Source organism: Aedes aegypti, chromosome 2, assembly GCF_002204515.2.
Source record: "Aedes aegypti strain LVP_AGWG chromosome 2, AaegL5.0 Primary Assembly, whole genome shotgun sequence".
Lineage (NCBI taxonomy): Eukaryota > Metazoa > Arthropoda > Insecta > Diptera > Culicidae > Aedes > Aedes aegypti.
The window spans coordinates 217744473-217769073 of record NC_035108.1 but is presented as its reverse complement, the minus strand read 5'-3'; the positions used below and the strand labels follow the sequence as shown (position 1 = coordinate 217769073).

General features: G+C 36.5%; 1 protein-coding gene across 2 annotated transcripts in view; it reads right to left on the bottom strand.

Moving 5' to 3' along the window:
- The window catches only part of LOC5578326 (fatty acyl-CoA reductase wat), a 66268-nt gene that overhangs the window by 17384 nt on the left and 24283 nt on the right, over positions 1-24601 (bottom strand). For both annotated transcript variants that reach the window (XM_021844000.1, XM_001663784.2), the window contains 2 exons: positions 11029-11147; positions 10877-10967 (listed from right to left, as the gene is read on the bottom strand). In XM_021844000.1, the coding sequence (XP_021699692.1) occupies positions 10877-10967; positions 11029-11147 (210 nt within the window). The remainder of the gene's footprint in view (positions 1-10876; positions 10968-11028; positions 11148-24601) is intronic.

Below are 24601 nucleotides of genomic sequence, written 5' to 3'. Positions count from 1 at the left end.
TTCGTAATTTGTATATGGTTTTACCCATAACGCGTGTAGATCACCTTTTCGTGGTGCGTTACGGGGTAAGATCTACCAATTTGAACCCTAGTCTCATCTTGTTTGTCGGGCTAGGGTAATATGTTCTGGTAATTCAAAGATTCGCGGTACAAAGTCCTTGTTACTGGCAACAGTTTCTGAAAATTAATCTATTTTACCTAGCAGATGGCTAAAGTCTCGGAGTTGGTCAGTCCAGAGACTACACTTGAAGCCAGGATAACAATCCTTTTTCTAGTATTTTTCTGGGACTAAACTAAAAGCGAATCAATGATGGGACTAGAGTTCCGTTGCATGGTCATATATCAGTAGTACCGATTTGGTTTCTCAGAAATTTAATCGATTATGTTTGCTAAGGGGCGCGCCTTCGCTGATATGTAAATTTCTATGAAGGGTGTAAATAGCGGGACCTTTTCATCATAGTCGATTTGTATCAATAACTGAGGAATCAAAACAAGAACTGTACAGAAATCGATGCTTCATTACCTATCAATGGAAATGGAGTAATGCGACATGCACTATACACTAAGGATACGGGTAATGCCACAGGAGATCTAAATACTGGTCGCAGTGGCGCATCCGAACAGGAAAAAAAAAATGGTACCTATAGCAGCTACATGATTTATGTTAGCATCTTATTTGACATACATGGATATTTTTGATGCTAGGACAGGACGTGTCAGCTCAACTAAGAGTGCCCCGTTGATTTTCAGTTGATAACCTTGACGATACAAAAGCTAGTGTTACCAGTATCCTTTTTGAGCAAATCTTGTAAACAAATTCAAATATCAAGGCTCATAGTTTTATTGTTTCTTGCACGCTTCATTCATTTAGTGCAATAGAGGATTCTATATTAAAAAAAAACAGGTTGAAATTCAAAACCGGCGATATTTTAATCACACAAATTTCATTATATTAGTCCTAATTAGATATTATTTATTTATTTCAGCATTGTAGGAGCACATGTTTTGAACTTAAAATCGAATATAAAAAGATTTAAAGCAAAACGATTTCATGAAAAATCTTCAAACTTTTAATAAAAAATCGATTTTATGAACTAGCAACACGGCCGAGCTAGCAACAAAGTGCCCTGTTGCAATCCAACTCAATGATGTGAAAGTAGGCCTTTGCCAAACGAGAAGTGGTCTTTTTTGACAGGAAATTGGTTTCGTTTTTGCATTTTGACCTATCACGTCTTGTCTTAGGTTTGATGTACATATCAATTTATACATTTATATGCGTTCCAAACGTCATTCTAATGTTTAAAATATTTAGGTTACGAAATACGTTTGAAATAACATATTTTCAATTAGGCTTATACAGAATTTTGAATTGGTTTATCGGAATATCGGTATATTTTGCTCGAAGTAAGAGGGAGCATGGAGAAGAAAGCAATGAATACTAGATGGATAGGTATTGTAAGGGAACGACGAGAGATATTGGATTAGATGTTGAAGAGGGCATACCATTTGAAACAGTATTACTAGAAATTTCAAGTAATAGTAATAGGGAGCAAAAAGTTTTCATAATTTTTTAAACATTCAATGTGATTGTAATAGAGGCCCAGGTAGTCGTGAGATACAAGTTTTTTGTAATCCACTGGTCTGGGATTTCTGGTGAATTATTGGAATACGGACAAGGACACTAAGGACCTCAACTTAGAACACATAACATAAATCATTCTGCACTGCGTTATTATGCCTAAAATACACTAAACTTCCAGATGGTGCGTAAAAAGATGCTTCGAAAACTTGAATAATATTAAATAAATAGAAATGTTTGACATTTTCATGATTTTTATTCATTTTTGTCTAATACTCCGGATACTTTGACTCGAATTCTGGACAGCTCATCAAAATCAAGCCATTGTTTTTCGTTTAAGTATAGCATCCGGAATTTTTAGTTGTTCGTATTTTAAATAAGAACGGTTTTTCCTTTTTTAATACCCCATGACTCTTCCTGTTTCTACGCCAATGCAATATTCTCCTGTAGTTCAGTCAAGGTGTTCGGATTTATAAATTAGTTTTGCTTTGCCGAACATCTATTGACATCAATTGGTGAAGTAAAGAGCGCATTGCAGTTCTAGCTTAACACACCGGTCCAAAGCCAGATAACCGTGTTAATTATGATTGCAAACAAGCAAGCGAAAAGATGCATTCCTTTTATTGTTCGAATAAATTCCTTCTGTTTCTAGCACAGTTTTAGGGACAATTGGGGTTTATTAGGCATAATATTATGACCTCCAAGATTTATTATGTTGCAGGTTTGTCGCTCGTTAGATACCCTACCAGATGAACATTGCAAGCTTTTAACAACCACATACCTACCAAACTGAGTGAATGTCTTACGACTTATTATTTATTTGCTACTATTTAAATAAGTATGACTACCTCACGAATAGCATGTTGAGCAATCACAACATAATAAGCTATTGATAAGCTATTTTTATGATTATAAAAATAATAGAATATCGCATAACTTTTGGTCTTGCCCTATATTTAAAATTATTTAAATTTATGGTATTGATGTTTGATATTTTGCCACTTATTCCCACTTTATGAAGCGCATACTACCAGAGACGAATAAAACCATAGTAATCAGTTTCAGATGGGGTACCACTTCTAGTACTGCATTTGGTCCCTCGGTACTGTTTGAAAAATCATAGTAAACTTTACATGGCATTCTAAATTTTGCTCTATTAAATTTGCACAAAATTTTGGCCAACTCAAGGAACATGGAGGCTTTCGTCGTTTGATGATATAGTATGCAGGTATTTATTTCTAATGTCAAGATTGTATGTGTATTGTTTTGTCATGCTTTCCTGGTCAGTTATGACTGAGACAGTATAGAATTGTTACGACCTTTTATAGTCCACTAATGAAGACCACGGCTGTGAAGTAAAAGCAATGGTGAAGGTGCCTGGGTTCAAACCTCGGATTGTCCATGCAAGTTTCGTATTGTAGATCTTGATCATAAAGTATAAAAAAAGTGTCTGATATATGAATGCAAAATTTGCTGCTTTTATGATTAAGCTCCAGATAGAAAAGGTAAACATGCGTCCCCACGAGGCTGGAAAGCAGACTCTGTCTCAGTGGAGACGTAATGCTTAAGAAAAGAAGTATAGAATTGCTAATATTTAAGCATAAAAATAAGAATTGAATTTGCACTTGGTCTAACCTCACCCCAGATTCCTTTCGTATTGATCATAACAGACAGCTTGACCTAGCTGGCTGTTAGGATAATTATTCATAATTGTCGCTTGGTAGGCTGGCTACCGTTACCGGCTAATGTTGTCACGAAACCAATCAAATCATACAACCCCACAAGAGTGCTCAGATGGAATAAACCTGTCAGATCATTTGGGGGTACCTACTCTAAGCCGTTGTCGTTCGTCATGCGACTAGCCGATGATAAAAGTGGTATTGCCTTTCCGTATCATGGCTTAGAACGAAGCTATGCGACCCACATTTCTTGCAATACACTCTATGAAGTAATTCGTTTATGTTGCAACAATACGCGCCGTGCGTTGCGCTCTGATCAGATTGCATGATTCGCCGAGTGATTATAATCCATTACATGGTAGCAGTTGATAAAGCACTTGCTGTGTGATTATCTTGCGCTGTAAGCGTTTGTACCTTTTGACCCGGGGACTATCAATCAATTTGGTTGTTTGTAGGAGAAAAGCGTTTATTGTAATATGCATTAACCGTTGGGCGCTTCGACACAATTGTACATTTCCACGTCGGTGCGAGAAATTGCTATTAGATCCATAACTATCGAGATCTCGTGAGGAGGATGATCTTCTCTTGGATTGGGAATGGATTATTTAATCTAGACTCTGATTGTTACGCACAAGTTTTGATTATAGTCTTTTGATGAAACGGTCAGCGTATTGAGTTACGTGATGAGATTTTGATTCAAGTTTCTCATCAGTTGTTAGAATATGCAATGATGATTACGGCCAAGGAATTTTACCCATGGTATAAGATTGAGCGGGGTATTTAAGAATGTTAATGGTAAATCCTATCTTTTTGCGCTATTACATGTGAATGGTGCATAAACATTCACTAACAAAATCAAACGATAGACTTGAAGAACGCGTTCGACAGCGTCAGCTAGAAGCTCATCGTCACAGTTCTGCACTACTTATTCCAGATCTTGCAGAGCTGCTTGATTCTACCCATTACCCCAAATCTCATTACCCCGAATGCCATTAACCCGAACGCCATTACCCCATCACCCCGAATGACATTACCCCGAATTCCAATATCACGGGGAAATGTCATGTCATATTTCATCATGTCAAGATAATTGTTAATTCGGGGAAATAGCATTCGGGGTGATGGAATTCGGGGTAATGGTACATTCGGGGTAATGGAATTCGGAGTGATAGCATTCGGGGTAATGGGGTAGAATCTCCATACTGGGTCACTGTAGAACAGAATGTACGACGGGGTCCTAACACCGAAGTTCATCTAGTCGGCTTCGTCGATAATGATTAACGAACCTTAATGGATGAGATGCAGGATGTAGGAATGCCGGCAACGGAAGAAATTGGCATGGCAGAACTAGATTGAGAGCATCAAGAAACTAAACTGTGCGTTCCACCTCATTAGTATGCTGGTTTTGGGTGTTGGCATTATTCCTCGCTGAGATACAGCCTGCTTCTCAGCTTAGAGGTCTTATGAGCATTTTCACAGTTATAAACTGAGAGCTTACTTTTCCAAAGTTGCTTTTTTCGCACTCGTATATCGTGTGGCAATCAGGTACGATGATACTCTATGCCCAGGGAAGTCAAGGAAATTTCCATTACGAAATGATCCTGGACCGATCGGGAATCGAACCCAGACACTATCCTTTACCTTCCTGGCACGAGAGCCATATAAAGCTATCTGCAGAAAAGAACCAGATAGGACGTAAGGAAGTGGCAACAAGAATTGGATGCCTCCGAGAAATGGAGATGGACTTTTAGGTTCATCGTGATTCAATTAACCTGAGTTAACAAGGAACACGTCGAAGTGAACCTGACGTAGTTCCTGATACGGCTGCTCAAAGTAGTATCTGCATCGGTTTGATCACACGTTTTCACCATTTTGTCCCCACTGTAGTGAGATTTTAGAAACGCTAGAACACTTTGATAAACCTTCTCAATTTTTGGAATATGGTGGCAAAAATAATGTAAGTATTACAACATAACTGGTTAGTAGAGAAGCGGAACGAGACACAGAGTGCAGCGATTGACATCATGTCGTCGGCGCACTGATGAACCGGCAATCGTTGGACCGACCTCGGCAGACAGTCGAGAAGACAGTCTGCTGAAGAGAGAAAGTGACTATTGGATAAGCTAGAACAGAGCAGTTGACCAAAGTAGGCTCCGCTGGAGGCTGGACAAAACGTGAAGTAGGGGCACTTTCAACCCGAAAGTCTTTCTCCATTTGAAAGGACTGACCTCGACACTGCGGCGCCTGTGAACCGGAATTCACTCTTCGTCAGATTAGAGATCCACCGTTGGATATCATTCCGATTAGTCCGCAGAGAGTCACTGGAATAAATCATCGGAGTACTAGTTCACCGGGAGCAATCTTCCCAATCGGAATCGATGGATTGACCTCGGCTCCTCACCGGCGAGCAGAGATGCAAGGACAACATATTACGTTAGCAGTTTGGGGAGATATCCCTTCATTGGGAAGGTCTTCGTCGGAGTAGACTAGCTCCATCATCACAGACTATGTCGAGTAGCACCGATCGTGACAAACCGATTGCTTTGAGTTGACGAGCGCCAGTGAACTAGAAGCTATCCTCCAACCGGAATCGTTGGACTGACCACAGCATCAACCTAGTTAACCTGGAGAACTCCAAAAGCAGTGGATGGATAACAAGTTGCCGCAGAGTTACGAAGGCTAGCAGGGAGGATTCATCGATATAGTAATATAAAGATGGGCCAAATGGGCACAGCGGTATAGCTGCGCGACCATGCTGAGTGTAGCGTGTTTGAACCCCACTGGTCGAGCATATGTTCGGGTCCGAAATTTTATGGAATTACCACCCGGATAAAAAATACCATACAAAAACAATATAGCGTATTGTAACAGTACCATTAAATATATTGGAAATACAATACGGTATATTGTACAATGACAATACAATAACAGTACAATATATTGTTTTGAACAGTTCACTGTATTGTATATGAGATTTTGGCAATATAATGTATGGGTGGTTAAGTATCGTAACAATACAAACATACATTTTTTCTCATACATACATTTTGAAAATACAATACGATATATTGTTCATGTAATGTCTTGATTAGCAATTCGTGTATTGTTGTACAATACAAAAACAATCGAACGAACTGTATTTCGAGAGGGATTCGCGATAAGGGCCTATCTGACAAATCAATAACAATGAGAAAATAATCAATGAAATTTTCATGTGCAATTTTTAATCCCAATTGGAGTAAATATACTCCAACTTTAACTATTTCACTTTAATACACATTTCATAAACCTAGTTCCAAAATCAACATCAATACCACACACATCTCCTTCAATTTTTCTAGCTATTTCGTAATAAAAAAAATATTATAAAGTTTCGCCTTAAACGCACTTAAGAATGCCAGTATTGCCCAATGTTATGAGCCTGTAATCGATATTATTTTCAGTGTCGCCTATTACTTTTGCGCCGTGTTTTCATTCTGGTTTCAATTAAGCCCGCCATGTACGCCTTGTTTATGTTTTGTTTGCAGTGTCGCCGTTTACTCTCGCCGTGTTTTGATTTCGATTTCAGATGCGCCCATCACTTTGATAAACAAAAACACAGGCGTAATCAATACAGTGTGTGGTTTTGCATGAGGTGAAGTTTCGTCTTCGTGCCAACAGTAGCAAAATAATGTTAACTCCTTTGAAGTATAGATATTTATCATGGTTGCATTCGTCGTTACAGCTAATGTCAAGTGACTTCTACAAAACTACTTATTTTTACTTTTGAATATTTTTCACTCAACATTTCTTGCTTTCTGAACTAGTTTTGTTTACTTCTTTCAGCCAAGCTACACAGAAAAAAGCAACAGTTGTTTTATGCGAAAATAGGAATTTGACCAAAATTGTAAGGTATAAAACCAATAAAAAACAATACAGTGTTCTGTTACAATATATTATATTGTTTTTGAATTGTATATTCAAACAAGAATAATGTTGCTTCGATATTCAATTACAATACACTGTATTGTATCCAATACGTTATATTGTACATTAATGGTTTATTCCATTCACTGAATAATACGTTTTTCTCTGGGGGACGGACCTGGTGTAGTGGTTAGAACACTCGCCTCTCACGCCGAGGACCTGGGATCGAATCCCATCCCCGACATAGTCACTTATGACGTAAAAAGTTATAGTGACGACTTCCTTCGGAAGGGAAGTAAAGCCGTTGGTCCCGAGATGAACTAGCCCAGGGCTAAAAATCTCGTTAATAAAGTCAAACCAACCAACCAACGTTTTTCTCCGGACAGGGAATTGCGTATCTTGGTGCATTACTATATTGCAATATGGTATATAGTAATGCAAAAATGCGTAACATCTAGAACAATTCTCAATTTCAAAAATAGTATCGGAAACATTAAAGCACAATGCACTGTGTTTAGCTAGTCAGAAACTTGGTGGCGGTAGTGCACAAACGTCAAACTCAAACAAAAGCGACACAAATCCAAGATTAATAAGATTAATGCGACGGATGTAGCATCCTTGATAGCTTAGCAAAATGTCTTCCCTCTCTAGAAGGCTGTTATTTGAAGATTTTTTACTTTTTTTTAGCAATGTAGGAGCTGCAAGGCTGATCAGCGGTTTTTTGCATTTATAATTTCAATTTTCAATCGCGAATAAAACATTTCTAATTTTCCGAATTGGCCCACTGCGCATTGTGGTATATGTCTGCACTATGGGCGATCAGGTGGCCAATAATCGAAAAAATGAGTTGTTCTGATAGGTTTTTCTTGTACATCATTCCATAGTAAACACTTCTATTAAGATATTCGTGGAATATAAGGGCAATATCTTTTATAGTTTATTTGATACAATATGTCAAAGTTAGAGTTTTTAAGAAAAATAAAAGAATCAGTGTAGACACAAGGTACGCATGGGATACAATATACTGCATAATAGTAATTTTTTATACAGATCTTTATACACTGTCTGAAAGTTTATCCAAAAAACTATCTTAGAAAAATATAATTAAATAAAAATTCGTATTTTAGGTTGGAAAAACGCGGGGAGGGCACTGAAAAAAATATATTTGTTTTTCTATCGAAACTTTACGCATCCCATACTTTTTTGGCCCAAGCTGTCCCAGGCTAAAATTTATTTCCTAGGGTACTTTGATATGTAAACTAAAGGATCGTGAAGAATTTAGCTGCATATTTGCACTTTTTTGATTTAGGGCTTTTTGAGTTTTTCCAATATTTTAACCATTTTCTATTAAAAACAGCTAAAACATCATTCAGTGGATTACTGAATATCGCTAAATCATTCATATCATCATTTCTATGTAAGATCTAATATTTATAACGAATTGCACGACGTTAATCGCATGAATGGCTTATATGCATCATTAGTAACCAAACTTATTATTTCGCTATAGGCCCTATTCAAAAGTTAGTCTCGAAAACTTGTTTTTGAAAATAAAACATCAAATTTGTATCACAAAACTCATAAATACGACATGAGATGGAAAAAATATTTTTGGCCACCAGTCTGTATGGAAACCGCTCATAGTGGTCTGCCTGGCTGTGAAAAATCTTTGCACTCGTCATATTCGTCGCCTTTTAACACGCTCGATCGGTAAGCAACCAGCGGTGTCGAAGCGGGAGATGACGATTGGTCTATACAGCCAGCAGAGAGCTCCGACGATTGCTTCATTCATCGATTGAGTTTGCTTTTTCTCTTCGCTTCTTGTGCAATTCAAGGTTGATCGGGTGGTTCATCACTATTTGCGTTGAGCATGGAGTACTGGAGATTTCATTATGCTACTGCTACTGCTGGTGAGTCCGTCGACCTTGGCCCGCTTTTTCCAGACAAGCCTTCCCAACGGCAACGGGTCATAATTTGAGGATGGATTTTTATATCAGGGTGATCTTCTACACGCGGTTGTAAAATTTCAATTGCCTATCAACTGAATCCGATTGGATGAATGGGAATTGGATTGGATGGTCGTCATTCGTTTAGACGAGTTACATTTTTTTTTTCTAAAAAGTGACGGATAGGATGTAATTTAGACAGTGCGTTCCATTTGATTTTGCCGTAGATGGCCCAAATACTTCGATCAACCTATTAAGCTATATAAGGTGTCAGACATTTAATTAGGATTTGACAGTAGTCCAAACAATGGTTTAAATCTAATAACTTTAGTGTCAAACCAATATTTGGCACTGTGTAACTACAGACTTTAGAATTACTGGATTTTTTTGGGCTCTACCAGTGCCGGATTTGGGCTGCGAGGATCATGTTTCAATATTTAGTCCAAATAATAAAGGAATGTTGTCATTTTTTACTTTAAGGTGAAGATAAATCGAAGCCAAAGCTCAAATTTTCAAGGACACAATCTGGAGAACCAAAACTCTGAAAATTTAATCGATTTGTCACTAGCTGGTGGCTAGTTTTTTTTTTTTTAAAGAAGATCAAACAAAATCACACAATAAGATACAAACGCTAAAAAGTAGAAAATATCATCTTAAATGATTTTGTTTTGGTTTACAACTGACTTTTAATATTTGAAAAAAATATACTAAAAAGTATTTTGCCCCTCTGGTACTTTGTCCCCACTCAAATCCGGGCCTGATGATCATACCGTTTGATTCCTATTACTGACAGCTTCAAATTCCGGACACTCAACTTTGTATGGAAAATGTTTCAATTTTTGCCGTTCAAAAGTGCTCACTTTCTAGGCTCGTTAGGTAATCATTTTTCATAGATATCTATACGGAGAAAACTTAAAACCCATATTTAAGTATTTTTTATTTATGAGTTGAGTGAAAAGAACTTAGCTAGTAGGTATTTTTTTTCGCATGGCTGTAAATGAAAACAACTTCTACCCCATCAACTCAAAATTAGGTTACCGCACGAACCCCCCGAATCGAGTGGGATGAACTCACTTTTGAGCACTCCATTTTCTCCGTGTATGAAAATTTATATTGCCCAACTGCTTTAGATGTCTCTTCAGTGGTTTACCGACTTCAATTGATGATTTGAATTTTAGACCAATGATTTTCTTGAGCTGTCCGAAATTCGAATCAAAGTGTTCGGAATATGAAGTGAAAATAAGGAAGCGCCAAGAATAAGAATCATGAGAAGTCCACACATTCCTATTTAATTAAAATTATTTCGGAATCAAAATTTTCACCCACCATTCAAAAGTTAGGTAATTGGAAAGCTCGACAACGCAGAAGAATCATACAGAATGATTTATTTTTAATGCTTTTTGATGAGTTATACGTCACTGAGACCTTAAGTGTCCGTAAAATGAATCAAAACGGTATACAATTAAAGAAACACAAGAAAAACAAAAACCAAAACACATGAAACGTCATTTGCAACCTAGACTTTTGTTCAGCCGAGACGCACTATAGTTCAGGGTTTGATGAATTGCTGCATTTTCATGAGTGATTTTTTGAGAAATCATCATAAAGTATATAGTCAACAAGCTGTTTGTAAGAGTTTTTTCGTTTGAGTTGTCAAATTTATTTGATCATTTTGAGATAGTTAGAGCAATTAGTAAAAATACTTAAAGTATATGGAAAATAGGTCAACATAAAGTTTTTTGTTCAATGAAAACTATGAACACTCACCGGATTAGCAAACATGTCCTCCAATCGCGCCTTTGGTGATTTCCCTTTCTTTGTTCGGACTAGCATGTAGATTTTGGCAACTTCTGTACATCTATATTCGGTAGAATGTTCTTCAGTCTTTATGAACTTTCGTCAATTTCGTTGAAACCTACCTTAGGAGTTTTTCAATCAATGCCTTTCCCATAAACCCAGTTCCTCCAGTGATCAGCACGTGCCGATCTCGGTACATCGGTCCGATGCGATCCTTTCCCTCGCTAATGTCCACATCCATCTGCAATGTAACAACCATAGAGAGAAATAGGACCATGAGAATACTGTTTTATTTGTTTATAAACCATGAATAGAGTAATGCAGTAATGCTTACTTAGCTACAAACAATAAGTTTAAAACACTGTAATCAAACCAAAGTGATTTAACATTTTTCTTTTGGCGCTCAACACGTGTGACTTTAAATGACTCGACGTTAGATCGTTTCACGTAACAACGAAAGCTAATTAATAGAGTTGTACGGCAAGCGAACGATACCGCAATGAAGCTCTACACGCAAGTCATTTCGCAAATGCCCGTTTGAAGAGGTGATGTTTAACGGATATAAACCATTTAAGCTGCACATAAACGAAAGAGATGAATTTACAACCAGTGCTGGCAGAGACTGATTTTTTGGCAATATTCATGTCAAAGTCTCTAGTTTTCGCGCGGCGTACTTCAAAACTGCGATGTCCTTCACTGGTTTGCACTTAACCTGGCAATGTTTTATGTGCACTCCTAAAATTTTCACGTATCTACTTGTGTCACGTGCTCGTAAGACTTAATGTTGGGTCACTTAAGATAGGATGCTATAAAAGTTTTTGATTCAAGGATTGCTTTTAGATCAGTAATAAAACGGTTGTTTGATTGTCCTTCAAGGCGAAGATGTGTAGTATTCACATCTTATATACATATATATGTAGAATCAAGTATCGTTTTTTGTCGCGCAACAGTCAGTTAATCAAAAAAGCATATCCAGCTAAAGGTTCAACCACAGCTGGACTCAGGTTCAATCGTGCTAAAATTTGCCTGACGTTGAATTGTTACGTTTGCATCACCGATCCAGTTTCAAGCTAGGTTTAAAATCGTAAACGATCTCAGACAGACTGCACATATCCATGGTTGCTACTCCGTGATTGACCGGGGTCATTAATAATGCGCAAAGAACCAACTAGAAAATTGATTGGGAGTGTACACAATTAACTTAAGTGCGCATAACTCAATGTCTCATTTTATATGAATATGTAAATATTAATAAATCATTTCAGTTCTATCACATTAAGGGTCATTGGCATATGATTGCGATTTTTCAAGAACAGTCCAGTAACAAGCGATACAGAGGATAATAAACAAGGTTGACACCAATATATACTTTTTCAAGGACAAGGACTTTTTAAGGTTAACTAAGAATTTATTTGAGTTCCGTTTTGATTCATATTCCGAACACTTAATGCCAACAGTGACTTTGAATGCAACTGGTAGGCATGAATTAACTGATATTTGAAAAAATGTGATTTCTTCGCAAAACTTAACTGTTAGCTGTGGAGTGTGCCGATAGTAATGTTAATTTCAATTATTTTAATATTATTTTCACTTAAATGTTTGTAACATCATTTCGATTCACATGCAGAACACTGTATTCATTGCAAAGAAGCGATCTTCAGCAAAGTTGTTCAGGGGATCAAGGACATCCGAAAAAAAAACAGTTTGGTTCGCAATTTGCGCTAGGAGGCACTAGTGAGCATGTGAAATTAAGCATTTTAAATTAGTTCTAGCTTGTGATCCATAAGAGATAGAAAGTTCGGGTCTTCGGCAAAGTTGTTCAGAAGGTCAAGGACATCCGGAAGACAAACAGTTTGGCCGCAATTTGGCCACTAGGTGACGCTAGTGAGCCTGTAAAATAGAGCATTTAAAACTAGTTTAACATTAAGTGAATCAGTCCTGAATTACTTGAATATTAAGTGAATCAAACCTGAAACACTTGAATATGAAATGAATCAGACATGAACATGAGGAAATAAGCTCTGAAGTACTGAGACGTGAATTAAAATAAATCACAATAATTGAATAACGAGACAAAACAAACCGAAATAACTGTAGTCTGAGTGTATGACACCTGAATTAATTGAATATGCAGTAACTCAGACACGATTCACTTGAATATGAAGATGAATTTTGATATCAGATGAATCGATATGGAACTAATTATCTTTGAAATATTTGAATATGAAGTAAACTAGATCTTAAACCCTTGATATGAATGAACTTATAGATGTTAATCACTTGAATATGAGATTATCATAGCTGAAACATTTGAAAACGAAGGGAATCGGACCTGAATCATTAAAATATAAAATGAATCAGTACTGCATTCTTCAAAAATGAAGTGTCACATGACATGAATCATTTGGATATTAAGCGAATCATATTTGAATAAATTGAACAAGAAGTTAATCGGTTCTGAATTACTTGTATATGAAGTGAATATTACCTTAAACACTTGACTATGAAGTGAATCAGACATTTTCACATGAAGTGCATCTCACCTGAAACACTTGAAGCTAATTAAATCTGAAACACTTGAATATAAAGTGAATGAGACCTGAATGCCTCAAATTTACTTCAAAAATCAAACAACAATCACTTGGTTATTGAACTAAGCAAACCTGAAACACGTACAAAAAGATATTCAAGAATGAATCACTTGAATATGAAGTGAATCAGCCCTAACCTGCTTGAATATGAAGGCATACCTGAAAAAGTGGAGAATTCTAGATGAATCAAACCTGAACCACTTGAATATCAAGTAATTCGTACTTGAAATAGGTGAATATGAAGTGCTTCAGACCTGTATCACTTGAATATAAAACGAATCAAACCTGAATTACTTGGATAAGAAGCGAATAAAACATAAATCATTGGAAATTAATCCTAAATATCTTGAATATGAAAACAATCAGACCTGAATCACTTGTACATAAAGTGAATCAAACTTGAAACATTTGAAAATGAAGTGAATTAAGCATGAATCACTTGAAATCATTTGAACACTAAGTGAATCAAACCTGAAACAGTCGAATATTACACACTTAAATTATTTTACGGATTCCTGTGAAATCTCCAACAGCTGAACAGTTCGGTGAAATAAATTAACGGAGTACGGTAAATTTTTACAGTATTCGGTAAAAAATCACCGTAATCCGTTAAATTCCGACGAAATACGGTGTTTTATTTCACCGAACTGTTCAGCTGTTGAGATTACGGTGAAATTCATCGTAGTGTGTTTAATGTGTAGTGAATCAGATAAGAATCACTAGGATATGGTGCGAACTGAATCACTTGAATATGAAATGAATCAATTCTGAATCACTTAATAATAAAGTGAATCTGACGTGAAACACTTGCGGGTATGGACAGAACAAAACTTGAATCTTTTGAATATAAAATGAATCAATCGTGAGACACTTGAACATGGAGTGAATTTGACATGATTTTTTTTACTGCATATTCAAGTCAAACCTGAATTTCTTGAATATAGAGTGAATCAAACCCGAAAGAATATAAAAAGAATCAGACATCAATCACTTGGATATGAAGTCAATCAAACTTGAACCACTTGTATATGAAGATATTCTGACTTGAATAATTTGAATATGATGGATATGGGTCCTGACTGAGTTACTCGCACATGGAGTAAGTCATACCAGAATCACTAAAATATGAATCAGATATGATACAATTGATCAGATCTGAATCACTTGATTTAATATGATTCCGTCCCTAATCACTTCAGCTTCCAAATGTCAAAGGCTTTCTGAACAGCATTCTGGAGATTCTTTCTTATCAAATTTATATTGTTTAGGTACAGTAATCCCTCCAGACCCAGAGTAAACTGTTTCCTGGATGCCCTTGACTTTCCGAACAACTTTGCCGAAGACTCAAACTTTATATCTTATCTGGCTCAAAAGATAGAATTTGTTTCATATATTTAATTAAATATGCGTACTAGTGCAACCTGGTGGCAAAATTGCGAATCAAACAATTTGCTATTCGGATGTCCTTTACTTTCTTTCTGTTCTCTATTTGCCAAGACTCGAACTTACTATCTCTTGTGGATCACAAGCTAGAACTAGTTTGAAATGCTCAGTTTTATATGCTCACTAGCGCCACTATTTTCATTTGAATCGAGAGCATTTGAGCCTTTATATACGAATATAAAAAAATGATACGGTTTTAGCATTTTCGAAATGTAAGCGTTCTATGATCACTATTCGATGTCGTTTTGAATAGTTGGTCACTTATCTTTGACAGCCTAACCAAGCAGCACAGTTTGTTTCAACTCAAGAATAAAATTATCTCTTGAAATTAATCAGAATTGTAAATTGTTGCAAATATGACTTACAATTGCACTGAATAGCAACGCAGAAAGCGCAAGAGGCGGAGTCTGTTTGCAACATATTTAAGTTATATCTAAATTGCTTGTTTGTTGCAAAATACTAATAAGAAAAAAAAATAAAATAAAAATATGAACGAGAATTGAACTTTTGACCTCAAGATCACCAATCTTCTTCTCTACTCACTACTCCACCAGCTCTTTAAACTATTGATTCGCCAATGCACTATAAAAGCGACCACATGGCCCATTAATCAAAGCTTGTTGCTTATAACTTTACTGCACCCTTCGGAATACAAGTTCATTACTGGTGAAATTAGGCCATGCCTGAAACAATCTAAACTTTTCGCAAAAACTTCCGCGCAACACATGAGAAAACAAACAAAGTGTTGCTAGACCATGTTTTCGTTGTTAGATGATACGTAAGGTGCAACTCAACCATATTGCAACTGGATTGAAACAAACAAACTTCCAGCTGTCATACACGTAGTTTAGTGCAACTTTCTCGTAACTGGGATTAATCTTCTTGAGTTGTGGGAATGGAAACGGTAATTGAATGCAAGTGGCGGGTGTTTTAAATGAAAGTAATTTGAAACATAACATTAAAACCGGAATTTTGGAAGAAGTTTCAAGAGTTTGTTTGAAAAGTTGCTAGAAACATCTTGATAAATTTGACTTTATTGCTATTTGCAAAGGATATTTGCAGCAAATTTTGTCGTTTCAAAAATGTTGAACGTCAAACAAGGAGTGAAATGCATGTTCATTGGAACGGCAATGAAACTTTATGAGCTTTGATTTTGATATGCAACCGAACTAGAACCAGGTAAGTTACAGATGCTTTTAATGATACGCGATTGAAACCAATTTTGAAAAGCATCTCTTTGAAAGATGTTTCGCGTACTACTTGGGTAGTTATCATAGAACTTGAATATCTCAAATCTCTTAGCGAATATCATTCTCACAAAAAGGGACCATTTTTGTAATCTAAGTCAGAAATTTTCATATAACGTTAAACGCCTAGAGGTATGCAATGCCCTACAAATGTAACTTAATTCATTCAATTTTGTTCGATTTATACTCTACTATCATAGTTACCCCAAAACAGAAACCCGACTTCCGATTATATGAAAAATTATAAATCCATTCAAAATAAATCTTTTGGCAATCTATCAACTGCAATCGATAGCTAGAAAGCCAGTACTTGTTTTAAAAATGGAAAATATAATTCTTTGAAACAGCATGCATAAAAATTCAAATTTTCTTCGAAAAAACTATCAAAGTTACCCCGTTTAACGGTATAAATCAAACAAAATTGAATGAATTACGTAACATTTATAAGGCGTTGCATACCTCTGGACGTTTCACGTTATGTGGAATTTTCTGACTTAGATTACAAAAATGGCTCAAGTTTGTAAAATTTGTTTTCGCTAAGAGATTTGAGACCATATTCAAGTTCTATTATAACTAGGCTGTCAAATATAAGTGACGAACTATTCAAAACTACATCAAATAATGATTATAGGACAGATTATTCGTAAATGTTCCGAGATTGCTAAAGTTGCATCAAATTTTAATATTTGTAGGGAAGGTGTACCGGTATTCGCCATGTATCAGTTATTCGCCACCCCGGATTATATACCGTTTTACACATGTATTGCCAATTGTTTAGTGTTCGCTAAAAATGATATGGAAACATTCTTAGAAATCTCAAAATTTGGTCAGAAAATAAAAGAAAATAATCATTTTCCTTAAAATGTTCACTCCTATGCACCTTGTTTCGTCATGGTGTTCCTGATTCGCCACCCTCCATAAGAAATCACCGTAGGTGGCGAATTCAGGAACCGAAATTAAAAACGTGGCGAATACTGGTGCAAGTGGTCCAGTATTCGCCATCTTCATTTTTAATACAAAAGCAAGGTTTCTGATTAGTTTTTATATATTTCCACTAAGCATGGATTGAAAGCTTTCGTTTAACGCGTTGCCATTGATCAAAGATCTTTTGATTTATGTACAAACATCTTTCCTATATTAAGTCTCAAATATTCTCGATTCAAATGAGAATAGCTCTGACATGAAGTGTCATACTAATATTCTTTATGGAGATGAACCAGCCCTGGGCTAAAAATCTCCCTAATAAAGATAATAATAATAATAATAATAATAATATTCTTTACTTTTGCATTCGTTTTGCTTAACTCATTAACAGATATTATCTTACTTCGTTTCGTATTATCAAAGATACTCCGTTTTACGGTATACATAAACCCCGTGCAACAGGAGAGAGGGTCGAAATTTCCAAATATTGCTTAACGTGCTTGATGAATGGTCCAAAATAATTCCATTATTTTCTGAATCAGTTTTGGCAGTTTCTATAATTTGGTGCAATGTGGAACTGAATATCAAAATTGTAGCAAGTTCAACGTATTTTGTAAGCCTGTGTCTTATAAAGGAAAAAACGAGCAATTTCCATCGACTTCATTATTATGCCATGTGGACATCACAAGGGCAAACAACTCAAACACGCACTTCCTTCCAAGAATGCTGCATTCGTTTGTTTCTGTGGTCGATAACGTCGAATCAATCTAAATTGTGTGTGAACTCCTTGATAGACAAACGAGTTAGAATTGAAAATACCAGTTTTACTACGTCCGGTCCGGATGAAGTGGCAGATGAATGTAAGGGTTCGTCAAGGGTTGCATTGTACTTAAGCGGATAATCGATCGGAATCTAGTGCTCCAGCGTCCATCGAAGGTCGCACGTGAGTTCTTTTGCATCGTACAATAACCTGTTTGTTTGGTTACGATCGGCCTAGATAATACCAGTTGATTTTATTTTCTACCCACCTATAACATCTGATTGAACGTTTGACTGTGAGCAGTTCTTAGAAAATAATCTAAAAGCTGTTTTGCAACAAACCGATCAATATGCAGTGAACTTCTTAGAGTCTCGTTTGTGGGTTTAGAATCTCTGTTGCGTGGAATTGAAGCATTTTTAGATGAATTCGAGCCATACCATAAAAAATTAAATTTTCATCTCCTTGATTGATTGTATTGCATCTCAAGTAACTACAAGAATTTGAATGCGGTGAATAAAATTAAGGTTATGTACAGTGGGCTTGAAGTGTGTATAAAAATTGCAAAGGGTATGCAAAAATTGCATGGAACTAAGGATTGTATCCATGACAGTCACCATTTGGATGAACTGTTTTATATATTTCATATTTGTTTTCTGAACCCAGTTTTGAATTTTCATTGTGGATAAAAATTTAGTTCCAGATCAAAATCCGACGTTTCGTGTACATTTATTGTATCTTTTTCAAGGATTTTGTTGCGCAAAAGTAAAATTGGCGCCAAACAGATTCTGTTAGGCTGATCGATTTGAATGTGTAAACCTATAGATTGGCACAATACTTTGCATAAATGACAGTAGCGCTTATGCTTCCGGTCAACTTGACAATAGAACCAATAGAGTGATACAAAGTTAAAACCTTGAAAAATGCACAATAAATGTGTCCGAAACGTCGCATGAAAATACAAATTCCGTCCTCTTGAGCGTAGCAGACTTAGCGTAATAACTCCAACACTGAATAATTTGGGTAATATTTTATATACATATTTTAAAACCCCTCAGATATGTTATACTTCTCTAGTTCGTCACTGTTTAATCACTATCTTTTTTTCAAGCCCGTTCTCCATTATTTTCGAATTACAAGCAACTTACTAAGAGCCATCTTTAAACTACGTAGTCTTTAAGATGTGGAAGTTCCCTCTGGGGGTTTGTCCAAAGACCACAGTCCATACAAATTTGTAAATATTCACGGCAAACAATCACGAAGACGGGGGGTCTAAAAAAATGATCACGTTGTTCATGGACGGCCCCTAAGTACCATATTCTTTCCTATTTTGGCACCATATAAAGAATGGTATAATCACTGTAGTATTTAGGAAGTGATATAAATCCTACAAATGCAATCCATCAAGCGGAACCGACTAGTCATCGACTACCGTCCCGTTCGTCATTTCACTGTCCAATCTCAAAAAACAATCTTTTTGGGGTGTTCGTTGACGCGCGCTCATTCAGGTGCCAACTCTCGAAATTTGTGACTAGGCAAAAGCATACCTTTACACATTTATAAGGAACTGTTCGTCCGACATTGACCGCCAGTGACTGTTGCCGGAGGCGCAGGAAGGTCACCACTCTGATACAGCATAGTAAAACGCATAATGCTACCCCGAAAACACCATTAATAAAACAAACACCACAAAGCCAGTCCGACTGGCGACTTTTGACTGAGATAACGATTGTGGGATAAAAGCCCTTGTAAAACCAGCCGACGTCATACGAAAGATGATACAGCCATGACAGGCCACAATAATGGACGACTGGCACAAAGTAGTCCAACTATCGTAAAACGAGATGCAGATTTAATTAACCAAAGATTTGAAGTTTATCTTGCGTTGGCTGTTCGTTGTGAATTTTGAGAACACGCCTTTTACATTGAATTATCATACAATTTATGGTGTGGCACATGACCACAGATGGTTTTGAAGTTCAAAGTTCGAACGAAGCTTGGAACGTTCTTTTCTGCACCATAATGATTGTTAATAAAATGTTCGTTTTAGTTTCAACAGTTGATCTGTTTTCCACCACCAATTGGTTGCTTGCATTACAACTCTTCTATTTTTACTGTTCCTTTTTGAAGCGCCTTATTTCTTTCACGTCATTGTACGTAAGACATCTTTTGATGGCCTGAAAGGAATTTAGCGCATATTTATATGTATGGACATTGTTCGATACATGAAGGTTTTTGCGTGATACAGAATTTCAAATCTAACAAGTGTACAAACATATTAGAGCTGTCTATATTTTAGAAAATTTTACTAATTTGATCCTAATTTTTATTTGACGTTTTATTTAGAAATTTAAAAACATATATAGAGTAAAGTGAGGCAAAACTTCGAGAGGGGAAAGAGTTTCTTTTTAGGATTTCAATCTCAATTATAACTTATGTTATAAATGTCATGGTGATTCAAAATTTAAAAAGGAGATGCTGTTTAAAAGGAGATTTTCGGAATTTGATATCTCGATATCGAGTTAGAGAACTATTGTAAAAGTTGGTTTTCATGGCTACTTCGATAGTCTCTTTGATGCCATTTGCGTTGGATTTCTGTTGTGCATATTTTTATAACATGATACCTCCACAACTCGATGATCTCTTAAATATCGAGTTAGAGAGAGTTGACTCTATATTATTTGTAACGTAGTCAACCAATATTAATACGTCAAAAATAGATAAACATTAACAAAAGTAAAATGTCCCGATTTTTTCAGGTTCCCCATTTTGTCAGCCTAAAATTCATCGCGAGGCTGACAAAATCGGGTCCTTACTGTATTAGTTTTCGCATGAATGCTTGGAAAAAATTTTTGGTCCATAGTAGGGCAAGAGTACGAGCCACATCAGAAGGCCGGCTCCAAAGGCTCGTTCCCCACCAGTTGGGAGATTTGTGCAATCCACATATTACTTTTGATATTGGAGTAATATATCTGATGCGAAATAAGTTATTCAAATTTCACGTTTTTACTTCGTTTGAGTATAACGTTTTTTTGGGTATATTACAATTAACCCAGTTTTAAGCGCTTTTTTGATAATTTTTGAGTGTGTATTTTTTTAAAAACGTAAGTTCATGACTGATATATAGTATGCCTGTCATAAAAGTGTCGATATTTTGTGTTTCTGCCAGCAAACTTTTGCCTCACACTACATCCAAACTCTTGTCCCACCGGTGGGGCCAAAATTCGTTTAAGACAAACAATCTCAAAACTGTTTTAATAAAAAATGGCTGGATGTTCTGACACAAATTTGCTCAGTAAAATTGTAACCTTCAATATATTGGGTATTACATATTGGTTCACTGTGTATTTTTTTCTCAACTGTTAGGTATAGTTTTTGTGGAAATATTAATTATTCCACTAATGACGAAATTTTGTTTCCCCCCCCCAAACTTGTGCTCAAATTTTCTTCAACACACCCTGATGGAAGTTGAAATATCTTCATACGAAATCTTTTAACATCAACCAAAATGTCTGAGCATGAGCATGAGCATGATTGACCGCCCGCAGTTGCTACTCCGTTATTGCAAGAACAGCTGTACTTACACAGGGAACCAACAGACACTACTCGGGATCAGTAGCATCCTCAATGTGTAAGTACTGGTGCTCTCATTATTATAATATACAATACCGGCGCCGGCTGCGTCCGAATGCAGGTCAATTTGGGAATGGGATGGAAATGTTGGCGTGTTACTTGCTTTACAGAAGCCGAGTAGTCCTCTGCACTTCCACAAGAAAACACTGGGAGTTTGGATATGGGAAAGGATTCGTTTTGGTAAACGATAAATATATAATTCGAAAAGAATACGCGAGCATATACACGAATGACCGACACTGATAGTGCGGTTACTACGCAAACCGGACACGATACTGATTTCGTTGCTCGCTCGACAGGAGCATACAACAGATTCAACGTATCAAACTCTACTGACGCGTTTTTTTTTGTTTTTCACCGGCGCATTTCGTTTTTTCTTCCGCGCAGCGCAAACTGGACTCCATTGTGTCCGGATTCCGTCGCTCGTCCACAAGGAGCATGCAACAGATTCAACGGATCCAACACTACTGAACTGTGATAGATCAACTGTTATATATTAAGGTGAAACAGTTCTGAATCAAACTTCCATGATTGCACTAAAACTTCAAAGGCACAAATCTCACGAGGGAAGCATCTAACAACAGTGCACTTTTTATTTTAGATTTGTGCACTAGCAGAAAGCTTAAAATAAGAAGATCAGGAATGTGTGTCTGCTATTTCTCCAGTTGTGTGCCTTTAAAAACGTGAGTAGGTGCACAAGTCGGCCATTGTGACGGCCATCTTTAGATTCCGAGATGTTTCACCTTAAGAGTGAAAGATGGAATCAAGTGAAAGACACAACTACAAAGTACGAGGAAAGGGGACGGGCCTGGGATTGAACCCATGACCTTCTGCTTATGAAACAGAAGCGGTAGCCACTAGACCACCAACTCCGTCTATTTCAAGTGATTGTATTTGAAGGGCTTAAACGACACCCCTTTGCGTGACATTTTGGTCGGTTTTGAGTTGAGGAAATTCTTCTGTCGCCTGAAAATATCGTTAGATCCAAGCGTTCTAACGATATTTTCAGGTGACTTTTCCGCTCAACAGGAGAAATAACATGATTCTTAGAGAACTGGCTTGGTGACCATCATATAATTTGTATAGAATGAAAAATTGCAGTAAAAGCTCGAAGTAGATTTTCTCAAAACTAGGTTTTTTCATTTACACCCCTATTTTTACTGACACACCCCCCATTTCCATACCAGTCGTTGCCACAAGACTAAGCTTTCTGTCTTTACAGGGCTAGTAGCGACTGAGTGGAATAATAAACACAGGAACCAAGAAAACCAAACGAATCCTATTAGGAGCCAAGAAATAAGAGTTTGATTCTTCATAGGATCAGAGCAGACATTTCAAGATTCAAGACCTTGTTTTGAAATTACGTGATATTATCCAGGAATTTATTTAGATAAAATGTTCAGATATTACTCCGAAAAAATCTAAAGAAGTTTGATGAGTTTTCCTAGGGAATTTCTTCAAGAATTTTATTTTGGATGCCTCAAGAATTCATCCTGAATTTTTCCAAGCCGAACCACAGAAATGAAATTTCTTCAGACTAATTAGAATTCCTCCAAAAATTCTTTGTGAAATTTTTCAAGAAAGACCCAACTCCTCTTAGATGAATTCGTCCATCTTCTTTTCTTCTTCTTTCTTCTTTTCTTTATTCTTGGTCAGAAACATATTGCTTTACTAAGAATTGTCGAGAGAACTTCCAGTGAATTGACATGGAAGTGGACATATTAGCTGGCGAAGTAGCGATGAAAAGCAATGATTCTTTTCAGCTTTAATTAGGTATTCTAAGAAAGTTTGGACATTTCCTCAATTTCGTGTTTTGAGTAGGTATTGGGGGCCTTCCTTAGCCGAGTGGTTAGAGTCCGCGGCTACAAAGCAAAGCCACGCTGAAGGTGTCTGGGTTCGATTCTCGATCGCTCCAGGATCTTTTCGTAATGGACTTCCCTGGGCATAGAGTATAACCGTACCTGCCACATGATATGCAAATGCGAAAATGGCAACATTAGCAAAGAAAGCTCTCAGTTAATAACTGTGGAAGCGCTCATAAGAACACTAAGATGAGAAGCAGGCTCTGTCCCAGTGAGGTCGTAATGCCAAGAAGAAGAATATGAAGAAGAAGGTACCTTGAGAGATTTTTTGTCAAAGTTATTGGGGGCGGCGAAATGATGAAATCCTTGGTTTCAGACCCATTTTGCTAAACGGCTATTATGCAAATCGACCATTATGTCAAACGACCGTTATACCAAATGACCATTATGCCAAACGACTTTATGCTAAACGGTTTTATGCCAAATGACCACCACCGTTTCTATCCCGTGTGTTTTTCAGCACAGATCCACAGCGACCTGAGGGGCCCAGATAGCCGTAGCGGTAAACGCGCAGCTATTCAGCAAGACCAAGCTGAGGGTCGTGGGTTCGAATCCCACCGGTCGAGGATCTTTTCGGGTTGGACATTTTCTCGACTTTCCAGGGCATAAAGTATCTTCGTACCTGCCACACGATATACACATGCAAAAATGGTCATTGGCATAGTAAGCGCTCATTTAATAACTCACAGTTAAAAATAATGAAGATTACACGTCATGTAAACTTCATTGGCTAAAATATTAACGTCCCATAAAAAAATATAAAATTTCCATAAAAATGAAAAATTTGCCAGTAAAGAAACAAGGGTAAAATCAACAGAAAAGTTAAAAATTTCCATAAAAAAATAAAGAAGTGCATAGAAAAAACAAAATTTTCCATAAATAAAAAGATTTTGAGCAATAAATAGATTCAAAAGTGCAGTAGAATCGACAATAATCTCACTAAAAAATATCGAATTTTCCATTTAAAAACCTCAAAATGTCCATATTTTCTTCACAAAAAGCAATAAATAATTATAAATTTTCCACAAAAAAGCCAAAATTTGTAATAAATAAATAATAATTCGCCCACAATAAATCAGAAAATTTCCATTCAAAAAATCAAAGATAGCAATAGCAGTAAATGCAAAGTTGCAATAAACAAACCTAACTGAGCAATTCAAAATGACAATCAATACATGAACATGTTGTAGAAAATTCCAATATTTAAGTAAAACTTTCCATAAAAATAACGTAATTTT